This window comes from Mustela nigripes, chromosome 2, assembly GCF_022355385.1.
Source record: "Mustela nigripes isolate SB6536 chromosome 2, MUSNIG.SB6536, whole genome shotgun sequence".
In the NCBI taxonomy this organism is placed as follows: domain Eukaryota; kingdom Metazoa; phylum Chordata; class Mammalia; order Carnivora; family Mustelidae; genus Mustela; species Mustela nigripes.
In genome coordinates this window covers 7,642,779-7,656,203 of record NC_081558.1, presented here as the reverse complement: position 1 = coordinate 7,656,203, position 13,425 = coordinate 7,642,779, and the positions used below count along the sequence as shown (strand labels likewise).

Sequence of the window (13,425 nt, the reverse complement as noted above, 5' to 3'; positions counted from 1 at the left end):
CCCCGGCTTGGCATTTCCTGTTGATTTCAGCTTTTGTTTTCCTTCAGCTTCTCTCCAGTTCCCTTTGGGAATTCTCAGGCTATGTGTGCTGGGCCCAAGACACTTGCTTCCTGCCTGGGGGCAGGGGTGCCGGGGCTGGGTATGTTTCCAATGAGAGTAGGTGGGGTGTTTGGGGGGGAGGTGTAGGGCCTGCTGGAAGGCTCCAGAGAGAGTTAGAATTGTAGGGTCACAGCCTAGAGAGGACTCCCCCAGAACTCCAGGGGTGAGAGGCCTGAATCTGACCATCTTAGAGATGTCCCAAGCAGAGGGGCACCCGTGGGGGTCAGACACAGCACACAGGCGAAGCTGTCAGTCACCCAGAGTCAGACCCCCGAGCACAACTAGAGTCCACACTGTAGCCAAGAACACCAGGTGGTTAGAGCACAGGAGGGCAGGCGGACGGGAGCACACCCCAGAACTCAGAGGACTCCTCGGCTCAGGGGACGGAGGAGGCAGAGAGCATGTCCATCTTAGTCAGTATCCCTGGGAGCTCGGACAGTCCAGCTGACACGATCACACGGTCCCAGGGCCACCATCACTGCCTCCCAGGAATGCCTACTGTCACAATATGTGCCTCAAGAGCACACGCAATCACTGTCACAATTGCTTTCCCCGAAGCATACACTGTCACATCCTCATGGTCCTGGGAGCTCAGGGGGTCCTACCGTCACAATTCCTGTGACCCTAAGTACACAAGTCACACAGTCACTAGTCACTGTCCTGGAAGCACGCCATGTATCACAACCACACTGTCCCGAAGCACACACACGGTCGTGCTGTCACAGTCATGGTCTCGGGAGCACATATGGTTCCACTGCCATAATCACTGTCCCTTGAGCACACATAATCCTATGTCACAGTCGCAGGTCTCCAGAAGCCCAGGCAGCGCCTATAGCTAAGACACAGCTAGTAGTACCCCAACAGCTGGAGCCAACCCCGGTCAGGGAGAGGATGCCATCGAACCAGCCTGACACCTGCCCTCACTGACAGTGTCCCCTGGGGGAGGCAGGGAATCCCTTACTACCCTGTGCTGGGACCATGCACTCTACGGCCGTCCCTCCCTCTGGTGAGCTACTGAACCCTAACACTCCTGTCCTGAGAGGGAGCTCCAACGCAGCACACAGGCCCCCAACACGGGGTTCCCCTAAGAGGCTCCCTCTGGATTTCTGACCCCAGCTGCTTCAGGGCGAGTCCCCAAATGCTCCCCCGCACCCTATAGAGTCCTCCACCTCCTCAGGGGACTCCAAGAGGCCCTCAGCCTGGAGGAAACATTGTGATCTCAGCAGGCGCCCCCTACAGTGCCCTCTAGGAAACAGTACAGTGCCCCCCAGGAAAGTCCCTTCAACTACCCAGCCTAGCCACCGTCCTGCGCTGGCATCAACTAAGGTTCACGCTGCCAAAGCTGCAGCCCTCAACCAAGACATCCTTAATACTACACGCAGCATGGCGCCCCCTAAGTCGACCCCAGGACCGGCTTTGAAGCAGGAAGGGTACTCGTGTACAGCGCATCACCAGGGCCGCGTCCCGGACGCCCCCCACAGTAGAACTCCCCCTCCTCTCCACACCCCCGCGAGTCACTCGGACTCCACCCGCAGCGCAGCGCCCCCTGCGGTCAGCGGGGCGAGTTGCGTCCTCTCTGCGCGCCTATCCGCTCCACGCGCGTCCGCCGCCCGGAGTCTTACCGCCTGCAGCTGCCTCCGCTCGCGCCGCCGCTGCCGGTGCCGGTACCGTGGAAGGACGAGGGCCAGGACATGCGGGAAGTGCGCAGGCCGGGCCGGTCGCCGGTGTCCACGGCGTCGGCGCGCTCTATGGGCCGGTGTGGCGACCGCTCGGGCTCTGCGCGCTCCGCGCTGTCGGAGTAGCCGCGCTGCTGGATACGAATGGGGGTCCGCGGCTGCCGCCACAGGTGCTGGGGGGGCGGCTTCAGGGTGGCCTGGCCCTCCCGGGGCCCGGGCAGAGACAGAGACAGGCTCCTCTCCGAGGGGGCGGCCGGGGGCTCCATGGCGCTGGCCCCCTACTGCGTCCCGGGGGGCCCCGGCCTCTCCAAGCTGCACCCTGCTCAGCGGCGCGCTAGCCGACGCGTCCGAGGCCCCGCGGGTGCGCCCGGCCTCGGTGGGGCCATGGCGCCCCGGGGACAGACCCGGGGGCGCTACGGGCCGGTCGCCCCCGGGCCGGGCGCCGCGGCTTTCAGTCGGCGGCTGGCGCTCTGCTCCGCGCCCGGCAGCGCTCTCCGCGCTCGGCACCCCGCTCCGCGCCAGCCCCGGCTCCTCCGCCCCGTCCCGCCCCTCCCCGCCCCCCGCCCGCCGCTCTGTCAGCGCCGCCCCCCTCCTCCTCCTCCGTCCCGGCCAGTGGGGGGCAGCCACCCAAGGAGGGGGGGCCCCTCCCCGCCCACGCAGAGCCCCGCTCCCGGAGGGGAGGGGGCGCCGGAACTCGGCTCTCTCCGGAGCGCCCTGCCTAGCCGCGGCGTGCACGGGAAAGAAGGAGTTAAACGGTTAATCCGATCAGGAGGAAGACACCCGACTGGTTGCCGGTGTGTCAGTCAGTCCGTCCATCATGGCGGGGGCGGAGCCCTATGCTGGCGTGTCCTCGCCGCTACCCCTGGCCGGGGGGAGAGTGTGGGGAGTGGTCCCGGCGCCACCGGTGCGGTCTCTGAGGCTGGCAGCGGCGATGTTCCGGGATTCTCCTGTTGGTGGGTCGGAAGATGGTGATTATGTGCGCCCTGGGCGGGATGGGCGTGCACGTGGCCCCTTCCGAGGGTTGTCTGTGTTTTTGGTGTCGGCTGGAAGTGTGTGTGCGCACGTGGTTGGCTGCTGCGGTCTGCCTGTTTCTCTGGATTTCGCTGTGTGTGTATCAGTGTGTCTGTGGGTGAACGATGTGTGCGCACGTGTGCTGCTTGTTTGGAGGGTGTGCGCCGCTGTGGGGTCTGTTCTGGTGGCCTGGGGCTGTGCATGTGTACCCACGCGTTTGGGTGTGTGTTGTGGTCGGTCCGTGCTTGCCGAGTTGTGCAGGCAATTCAGCCTCGGCTGTTTTACTGTGGTGATTGAGGGAGTCTGCATGCGTTGGTGTGTGTGTGTGGTCCGCCCGAGGGCCGCTTTGGGGTGTTTCTGGGGTGTGTCCCTTTGGTCCCGTGTGGCTCCAGGAGGACACCCCGGCTGCCCGCCCACCGCTCTGTGTATCACTGCCTCTTTTAAAGCGCTTCTACAGGAGGTAAACTGAGGCAGGTCTCCAGCAGCCGCGAGATGCACCCCCATGCCCTTTTCAGGCGAGTAAACAGCCGAGCCTCCTCCCTGCGGCCCCCGCCGGCAGAGCCCCCCTTCCGGCACCTAAATCGGGAGTCGCCGTGACTCACGCTCCCGCCTCCCCCAGCGCCGCGCCGAGCGAGCGAGCGAGCAGAGAGCGAGCGGGATCCGAGCGCCACCCTCCCCCCATCTCTGCCGCCCGAGCCGCGACGGAGCCCTGGCGGTAGCCGGGCTGGGAGCGCAATCTCCCGGGTGTCCCCCCTCCGGGGCCCACGCGCTCTCGGACGCTAAACGGCTTGGGTGCGCGTCCCCGGAACCAGGTCCCTGCCCCCGCGAGTCCCCCTCACGGACTCCCCAGGGCAGGCCGTGCCGTCTGCCACCGCCCTCCTTCCTCCCGCGCCCCCCCACCAGCACTGTTCTTATTAAAAAAAAAAAAAAAAAAGCGGCCGTCTCCAACCCCCACAGCCGCTTTTCTCCCAGCCCGAGGGGGCTCCGGGCGTGGGCGAACGCCGAGCAAGAACCCGCCCCGCATTAGCAGCCGCGGGGTATCCCAGAAGCCAGAACTGTGTCTTCCGCTTCTCTCGGGGACCCTCCCCCAACAGTATATAGTCAAAACGGCTTCTAGGGGATTGGCAAGGGCTGCCAGTCCTCTCCAGATCATTTGAGGGTCCTGGGCTGGGCCAAATTCTTGGGGCCTGGAGGCTGTAGCGTTGGCCGGAGCTATCAGTGGGTAACTACGGATCAGGGTGGAGGTGGGGGGGCTGTGGACCACGGGGGGGGGGGGCGGTTTGCAGAAGGGCGGAAGGCAGTGGGCTAAGGCTGGTGTTTGGAGCTCTGCTCTGAATCCGGGTTAGACAAGGCTGGACCTGAACCTGGCAGAGGGTAGAAGGATGATTGGGGTTGGGGGGTGGGGGGGAGTTGGAGGGAGATACATTAGACCCAGGGAGGAGGGATAATGGTCACTTCCTTCCCCCATCTGGAAATGAAGCATTAGCTCATGACCCAAGCAGAGAGACCCTGGAGATCTCCAACTGAGTAGATAAGGGGATGGCAAGATTGAGGCTGCAGACCACAGTGGCCTGGGGAGGGCCATAGGGTCAGGGGCCTGGCCAGCAGCCAGGGCAAGCTCAATTGTCCAGCTTTTGAATTCATCCTCTGCCAAGATAGGGGCTGAAGTGCCCTCAGAGGACCCCAGATGAGAAAGAGCAAGGGGCTCACACATACCTCTTACATCTCCTCCCAAGAGAAAGAAAATGCCAGTCCGGCCCTCCACCAGGGTCTCACCATCCTCTTTAAGGCCTGGAGGAAAGTGTATCCTCCCACGCAGCTGACAGGTGGGAGCCCCACTGCCTAATCTGCCCCAGCTCTCTGTGGGGGCATGATGGGACTGGAGGACTGAAACCCTTTCCACAGGCCTGCCTCTTGCTGACTCAGGGAGTTGCAAAATGGAAGAAGGGATTCCTAGAGGCAAGGGGCACCCTGGGGAAGGGGCGGCACAGCCGGACCCACAGGGGTCCAGAAATTTCAGCTGACTTTGTGAAAAGCCAGGGGCCTGGAACATGGAAACAGCTGGTGGCTGGACCTAACTCCGGGCCATGAATCTCCATCCCACCTCCCAGCCTGGTCCCCTCCTATGTACCTGTCAGCCTGGGTGATGGAAATCCGCGGAGGGACCAGCAGTGGCAGCGTGGTGGGCCTTGGCGGCACTGGGATCCCAGGGTCTGAGGGCTCAGTCTCCGCCCAGCCCAGGCCAGGACCCGTGGAAAGTCGACGGCGAGGGCGCCGGAGGTCTGCCCCCAGCATGCTGGCGCTGGTGGGCTCTGGGGTCTCCCACAGCCTCTGAGGAGGGACAAGGACAGGATAGGGGCATGGCCGGTCTAGGCTGCTCTGAGCCCCTCCCTCCAATAACACCCTTCCCTAGCCACCTGAGAAAATGGCTCTTGGGGCCATAGACTCCTCGTGTCCCCCTCACATCTTAGCCACTCGCTGATCCCTCCCACAAAGGGCGCTTTCCCACGCCTTCTCAGCCATAATTCTTACAGGGCTTCCTTTTGATGTTCCTGCCCTGGGGCTCTGGACCCTCATGCCTGTACACTGTGTGCCTCGCTGTGAAACCCCACTAACATATCCCCACCGGGCACACCTACGAGGCCCGACCTAGCCTTCCTGTCTGTGGCCCCTGCCCCCCATCTTAGACCCTCAAGACCTTACCCCCAGCACCCCTTCTTCACCCTACAACTCACTCCCCACATGGGAAGCCCCTTGGAAGCCCCTGCGTTCTGTCCCGGGCCTGAGAGCCTCTTGGTCTAGGCAGCTGGAAAATTATGGAATCGAGGGAGTAAACTGAGGCACAAGGCGACGACACTCCTCAGATTTGGTAACGTGAAGCCACACTTAGTGAACAGCCATAGTCACAAGAGGGCGCCCGTCTCCCCCGCGGCCCAAGCCCCGCCCCCAGCCCGGGCCCCGCCTCTCGCACCTCGTCCCCTGTCCCGGCCACCGACAGAACACTGCGACTCCTCTTCATCCCGCCAACCTAGCGCGCCGCTGGGGCTGCGAGGGTCATGTCCTCCCCGGCCAGCGGCTCCTGAAGCACCAAGCCAAAGACATCTGCCGTTAGTGCCCCGGGGCTCCCCCTGCCGGCGGAGTCCGAATCCTACCCTCCCTCGTTAGTTTTCTCTCCCGTGGCGTGACGTCAGCGGGTAGCTGACGCACTGCCCGGGGGGTGACGTCGCCTGCCCGTTGCCAGAGCGACAGCTGACGCACGGCTGGGGTCTGGACGGCGTCAATGCCCGGGATGGCCACTGGGGGGCCGGGAGCCTCGGGACCGGGTCGCCCCAGCCCCCACCCGTCCTCCCGCGGGGGCTTCCCCCGGCCTGGGGATCCCGCAGAGAAGACCGGGAGCTCCCAGAAGCGGCCGCGTGTGGCGCGTGGTCCGAGCCGGGGGCCGGAGGAAGCGTCTCCTCCGAGCTGTTGGGCTTTTATGCCTAAACCCGAAATAGCTCCGATGTGCGGGGGCCGGGCGCAGCGAGACCGCGGCTTGGGCACAGATGGGGGACGCACAAGCAGAGGCGCGCGGAGACAGACAGGGACGCGTGGAAATAGAAACAGACAGACAGGGACACAGACGCAGCTCCCGATGATGAGTGCGCTCTGCCGGCGGCGATCCTTGCCTGAAAGCCTGGAGGAGGGGGAGGCTGGTTCACTTCACCTTCCCACCCACGTGAGGCTATTGCTGTGTGGCCATGGGTCAATGACAAGCTCTCTGAGCCTTGGTTTCTCCTCAATGAAATGGAATGATCATCCCTACAGGTTCCATGTGAGAATGAAATGAGATCATACCACACTGAATTCTCACAGGACAGTGTCTGACACCCAGTAAGTGCTTAATACCACCAATATGTGAACCTGAGAGAGTCTGTTAGAACCCAAGATCATGTCCCTCCTCTGGCCAGAGCCCTCCACGGCTTTTACTTTCCTCAGAGGAAAAGTCGCAGTCCTCATGAGGAGGCCCATACAGTCCTGGCACAATGTGCCTGGTCACTTCGAAGTCCATACCTCTCACTCCCTCTCAGCTTCCGTTTTATCCACACTGGTCTCACCTGTTTCTGGACACAACAGGCACACTCTAGCCTCAGGGCCTTTGCACCTGCTGATCCTTCTGCCTGGAACTCTTCCCTTAAATATCCACAGGGTCCTCACATTCTTCGGGTCTTTGCTCACATCTCACCTTCTCAGACATTTTTCCTGGAGTGTCTCTCCACCTCACCCCTGTTTAATTGCTAGCCCTTCAGGACTCCCAATCCCTCTTATCCTGCTCTATTTTTCACAGGTCTTATCACCTGATAGCATTCTATGTGATTTATCTATTACACTTATTGTCTCTTCCCGCATTAGAATATCAACTGCAGGAGGGCAAGAATATTTTATCTGTTTTATTCCTTACCATATCCCCAGTGTGCCTAGAACTGAATCCAGAACATAGCAGGCTCTTAGTATTTGTTTGATGTCTAGTTATTATTTTGAGGACATAATAGCATAATTATAAAGTTCCTAGCAAGGTTTGCTACTATTTTACCCCCTACTATGGCTTTCATTTCTTTTTCTTGCCTTATTGCACTAACTAGCATTTCAGTTCCGTGTCAACCAATAGAAATGAATGTAAACATTATCTCACCAACCTCGGCAAGCTTTGGACAGACAGCTGTTGAACAAATGGATGAATGTATAAAGATAGCTTAAAGGTCACCTCCACTTCTCAGCCAAACTGAGACAGTTCGTGTTCTGAGCCCCCACTGATGCTTATTTTGCCCCCATTAAAGCATTCCTCATTCTGAGTTGTAATTATCTGTATCAGTGGTACCCATTCATTACGGTCCCCCACACAGGGTCTCAACGGATGCTGAGCGAATGAAGGAATGAATAAGATAGACACGGGGGAAAGAAGCACCCCCCTCTCTGTATGAAGTCAGATACATGCACTGACAGCCCATGACAGGCAGAGAAACGGCCATGTAATAAGGGCCAGGCTCAGAGTCCAATATTACGCCAACAGGGGTGCCTGGGTGGCTTAGTCAGGTTTGCGCCTGACTCTTGATTTTCACTCAGGTCATGATCTCAGGATCCTGAGATCGAGACCCACACTGGACATGGAGCCTGCTTAAGATTCTCTCTCTCCCTCTTCCTCTCCCCCACTCCCAACCCCCACCTCCACACGGCATGGTTGCAAACTCTCTCTCTCAAAAAAAAATTACATTGACAGGCTTGCATTCAAATCCTAGCTCTGCCATTTATTAGCTGTATGTTCTTGGGCAAGTCACCCAGCCTCTCTGAGCCTCGGTTTCCTTATCTGTAAAGTAGGAATGATAATCATACTTATCTGAGGGTGTTGCCTGTGAGGTTCTAAGCAACATGTCTGGTTCATGGTGGGTGATCACAAAACAGGGAGCCACCATCCCAGTAATAATAGCAATTACCATCATTATTGACTCACAGACATGGAAGACAGCAACACCTTCACAGAAACCTCACCTCTGCCCATTCTCCCCCTAGACTCACCAGCTCAGTCACTGTTCTGCAGACATCAGGCATATTCAGACCTCAGGGCCTTTGTACTTGACCAAAAACACCAGACTTGGATATCCTGTGTTCCTCCCCACTCCTCCTGATTGCCTTGACTCTGCTTTTAGACTTATAACATTCTAGGGGCGCCTGGGTGGTTCAGTGGGTTAAAGCCTCTGCCTTCAGTTCAAGTCATGATCCCAGGGTCCTGGAATCAAGCCCTGCATTGGAGGGGTCTTTGCTCAGGAGGGAGCCTGCTTCCCCCCAACACCTGCCTCTCTGCCTACTTGTGATTTCTGTCAAATAAATAAATAAAATCTTTTTAAAAAATAGACTTATAACATTCTAACGAGATAAAGAATGTAACTACTATTTTTATCAGCTGTTGCCCATCCTTTAATTAGGACACTGAGGTCTGGATGTTGATCTGTTCTGTCTCCAGCTGGCTCTCAGATCCTAGGACAATGCTGGCATACAGTAGGCACTCAACCTATATCTCTTAAAAGAACGGATCAATCCAGTTGAAGCCCTTACCTCCTCAAGCCTCTGCTCAAAGCAGCTCATTCTGGAGGGTTCCCTGATAGAGCTGCTTCCCTCCATCCCATTGGCCTCTCTCAGCTTTATCTTCCTCCTCAGCCATCATCATCCCTGACATAATGTACATTTACATCTCTGTCCACAGCCTGAGATCCACAAGGGGAGGGGATTTTTCAGTCTGGTTTTAGCTGTATTGAGAACCGGCTTCAAAGACCTGTGACCCGTACAATCACTCACAGCCCCGTGCTTGGAAGGTTGAATGCACTGTCCTTGTTGTCTGAAATGCTTCCTTGCTTTGACCAAGGGCCCTGCATTTTTTTTCCCTTGCCCTGGGCTCTTCGAATCCTGTAGCCAGATCCCCAGAGTCTGGAGCAGCCCTGGATTTGCAGAATAAAGGAAGGAATGGAGGAGTGGATGGCCAGCGGAGCCCTGCAATCCAGGGAAGAGGGGCAGAGACACACACACCACCCACCACTGTCTGGACACCTGAGCACGTTTGCAGAAATCAGCCTTGGCAGAACCCCAGGCTTGGAAGGCAGGGCATCACGAACAGGCCTGAGTGCCCAAGGTAGTGGGGTGCCTCTAAGCCTGCCTTCCCCTCCCCTGGGCAGCAGGCAGGTTGGGGGGTGGGGTCCAGATGGCAGAGCACGCTGTTCTGGGCAACTGGCACCAGGCTCAGACGAGAGAAGAAAGAGGGGCTGCTTTCCTTACCCCAGCTTGTCAGTGGGATCAGCTAGCGGCCCAGCCTGGGAGCCCTTGGCCTGGCTGGACAAGAAAGCACCAGCTTCACCCAAGCCCACCACCCTCAGAAGTATGCTGGCCTAGATGGCCAAAAAGAGGGAAGGAGGCGAGGATAAAGGCCCTTATTCACACTTTGGCCCTGAGCATTCAGGCCTGAGAAGGAATCTTTACTAACTAGCTCTTTGCCTGGAGCTAAAGCAGGGCCAGGAAGGCTTGCCAGAGACCCCAGGGCCTTTGTACTTGCAGTTCTCTTTGACCCAGTTCTCGTGGATATGCAGGTATGTGCGCATGAGAGTATACACCGGTGCCTCCGAGCAGGTGGGACTTTGGGTGAGTCTGTGAGCGCCGCACAGCTAAAACCAGACCATACCTGCAGGAGTATATAAATCCGTGGGACAGAACGAAAAATGGGACAGGGCGAAGCCACATCAGTCTATGAAAGACACTGGACGTGCCTCTTTGTGATTACAGAACGCGTATGCAGGAAGAGAGAACACATTCTTGTGGACACAGCAGGAGGCAGCATTTCACAGTAGTTAGGAATGCAGGTTCTGGGTTCAAATTTTTGCTCAGTCACTCACTAGCTCTGTGGCCTCAGGCATGTTATTTAGCTGTGCTGGCTCCCGCCCCCACATGGTGTTTGTTTAGTATGATTATGTCCATCTGGGTTTAAGGGCATGTGAGTGTGTGTGTGTGTTGTGTGTGTTTGAAGATGAATTCGACTCTTCCAGGAAGTCCTCCTGGATACCCAACTGGAAGTGGGCCCTTCCATTTTACTCTTTCTACACAGCCTTCTATTTCGATCACAGATCGCAGTCCTAATCATAATCTGTGGTTATATATTTATTTGTTTGCGTTGTTTCTTTTTCTGTCTTCTCCATTAGATAACACCTCTGTGGGAACGGAGATTTGTGTTCTGTTCCCGGCTATGTCCCCAGCACCAGGCATATAGTAGTGGATGCTGAATAAATGTTTGTGGAGTAGCTATTCATCACAGTAGGACTATGTCTGTGTGGTACAGACAGAGAGGCGGGAGCCGGCTGTGGATCATGGGTTCCTGGGGCGCCCTGTGCTCAAATCTGGTCTTGACTTTCTCCCTTTCCCCTTCCTTCAGTCACGTTCACCTGATGGGAGCGATGATACTCCATCAACTCCCTGTATTGCCTTTGACAAGCTCTTTCCACTGTTCCAGGTCTCGAGGACTCACTTGCCCCAACTGTGCGATGGGAGGGAGGATGGATTGGTTCATGATAAACCTCCTTCCTGACCTAAAGTGCTATGAAAACAGTCTTAATCTAATACCCTCTCTAATTCAGTCAACATTTATCGAGCATCTACTGTGTACTAGGCACTGTTCTGGCCCAGCCCATATATAACGAGCTGAATGAAGTAAATGAGTAAGGTAGATACCAACCAGAAATCTTCCATCTGGCACACTCTTACACCCCCCCCCCCCGTCACCCTCTACGCCCTATTAGATTTTAGTCTCTACAGTCTGAATTCACCAGTGGGTTTTTCTCTCTTTACACCTGGATCTTGCTCCTGCACCCGCCTTAGGTACAACCACAGCAAACAGATGGCTCTTTTTGCTGGTGGCTATAGTCCCATTCCCTGGCTGCAGTGCTGGGGCACGTAGTTGACGCTTGGAAATATGTGTGAAATGAGCTAGGAAATCAATGACAGAGCAAAGGCAGGCTCACATGCATGACCTCAGGGAATCCTCGCTGTGGCTACCCACTTTGCAGATAAGGAAACTGAAGCTCAGGGAGGCAGAGCTGATGCCACTGGGGTCCCACCGCAGCTAAGTAATGTGTGGCTGTGGGATGCAGCAGAGAAAGCTTGGGTAGCCGCCCACCCCCACCTCACAGGTACCGGAGACTTAGCAGAAGATGCCCTGATGATGTCGCCAGGTCGGTGCAAAGCAACTCAGAGGGCTCTGTCTCAGCACCCATCCGGACATGCTGTGCTGGCAGATTAGGAAAGTCTTGGCGCTGATGGGGAAGCTTCCGGCGCCCTGTCCCCAATTTTGGGAGCTCGGGCTCCCGGGATCCCGTTTCACTGGGGCCGGTAAGCTCCCGGTCTCGGAAGCCAGGGAAAGATCTCCGGAAACCCGGGAATCTCCGGCATCTGGGGTCCTCCCCGCACACCCACAGCCCGGAGGCTGCCCTGAAACCCTCAAAGGGCGTACTGGTGGGCCCTGGCTTTCTTGGGGGGCGGAGGAACCCCACAGCGTCCTGGTCCCCTCCCTCCCGGGTGCCAGGTCCCGGTTCCCAACCACAGCTCTCAGCCCGGAAGCTTACCTTGCAGAGGGGCTGGGGAGGGGATGCCCCGCCCTCTCCGGCCTGAGAGGCGGGAGGGGACAGGGGTGTCCAGACCCTTTGTTTGCTGTTGTGTGTGTGTATGTGTGTGTGCGCGGTTGTGAGACCCGCGGGGGTGTGGGTTCGTGCGCGCGCGTGCCCGGGGCCTTGACGGCCGCGGAGATGCTGGACTGCCTGGGCTGGAGGGGGAGGGGGAGGAGAGGGGGACTTCCCCCGCCCCCGCCCGCCCACTCGCGGGTTTGAAAGATGCAGGAGAGGGAGGGGAGACAGCGGGCGGGCGCTTTTGTCTGGATGGCCCCTCCTCTTCCCTGGACAGGGGAATCCCCCCATCTTGAGAACTTTAATCCATCCCCTCCAGCCCCCTTTCTCCGAACACGCTCTCGGGGGTAGTCTGGGAAAAAGCGCCTCTCACCCGAGGGGTCGGAGCGCCTCCTATCCCACCCACCCCCACCGAACGCCCTTTAATCGGAGATAATCCTGGCCCTGGGCTGCAACACGGCCTTTTATCCCAGTATCAAAACGAGGACTGGGATGCACGCAAGTGTGCCTCTGGGGTGGCCCAAGCTCGCAGTAATGGAGTCTTTAGAGCCCCGGCCGCGTAAGGGGGCTCGAGACCAAAGAGGAGGGGCTACGAACGATTCTAGAGTACCACCACGAGGAAAGCTTCCATCCGCACCTCCAAGATCCCCTTCCCGTCCCCCGGCGGCGCTGGGCTGGAGCACAGGCCTTTGACTAGACATTAGCGACACCCAGCGGCCACACGGGGAGACGTCACGGACAAGAGCCCGAGATCCCCAGACTGGAGTCGGGTGCCGGGGAATGGGGTGGGGGGTGGAGGTGGGGGTCCGAGTGATTTTAGAGGGGGCGTATGTGCGTGAATCTCCTCTTAGGAATGGCAGAGGATGGTGACGCGAGGGGGAGGCTGTGGCCCGAGCCAGGGAAACACTAGCGCCCAAGGCAGGACCACATCGTCCCCAACATCCAACCCCCCCAAGGGCAGGGCCATATCTCTCCTCCATTTAGACCTTCCCAGGGCAGGGTGCTGTACCCCTAGGATTGGGAAAATGCTCTGATCAGACACCCCTCCCAGGCGTGGGGTTAGGTCCTCTTCTCCGGGTGCCCGGGGAGAGGTCTTCCCGCTCAAGCCCGCCCCTGCAGTATGCTCGGGCTGACGTCACTGCGGCGTGATTGAAGGGGACAATCCCCGGCTTTAGTCTCGCCACCTGCCCCGCCCCTCGCGGCCGCCGCGAACGCCCACGGGGGGGGGGCAGCGGGAGATGAGGGGGGCTCGAAGTTGGAACGCCAGCCCGTATACCTCCAGCAGATGCCCCGCCGAGGTCCCGCGCCCCATGAGGCGGGGTCTTTGCGGGGACTCCCGGGGGCCGGAACACACGCGCCTGACCCTTTAAGACAAGCCGGGTCGCCACTGCCGCCACCGCGGTTACTAGGGATATAACGTCATGCGCGGGCGGGGAACGTGCGCGCCAGGG

The 13,425-nt window shown here is 58.5% G+C and overlaps 1 protein-coding gene across 2 annotated transcripts in view; it reads right to left on the bottom strand.

Annotated features, from left to right (window-relative positions):
• Positions 1 to 12,010, bottom strand: part of PDE4A (phosphodiesterase 4A) — a 51,638-nt gene extending 39,628 nt beyond the window's left edge. Inside the window, exons 1-3 of one of the 2 annotated variants that reach the window (XM_059388993.1) lie at positions 11,918 to 12,010; positions 5,758 to 5,865; positions 4,918 to 5,117 (exon numbers count right to left, since the gene is read on the bottom strand). In XM_059388993.1, coding sequence (XP_059244976.1) covers positions 4,918 to 5,117; positions 5,758 to 5,805 — 248 coding nt within the window. In that variant the 5' untranslated portion in view covers positions 5,806 to 5,865; positions 11,918 to 12,010. Of the gene's footprint in view, positions 1 to 1,721; positions 2,180 to 4,917; positions 5,118 to 5,757; positions 5,866 to 11,917 lie in introns of those variants that run through there. The other variant, XM_059388992.1, reaches the window with a different exon arrangement.
• Positions 12,011 to 13,425: the final 1,415 nt, after the last annotated feature.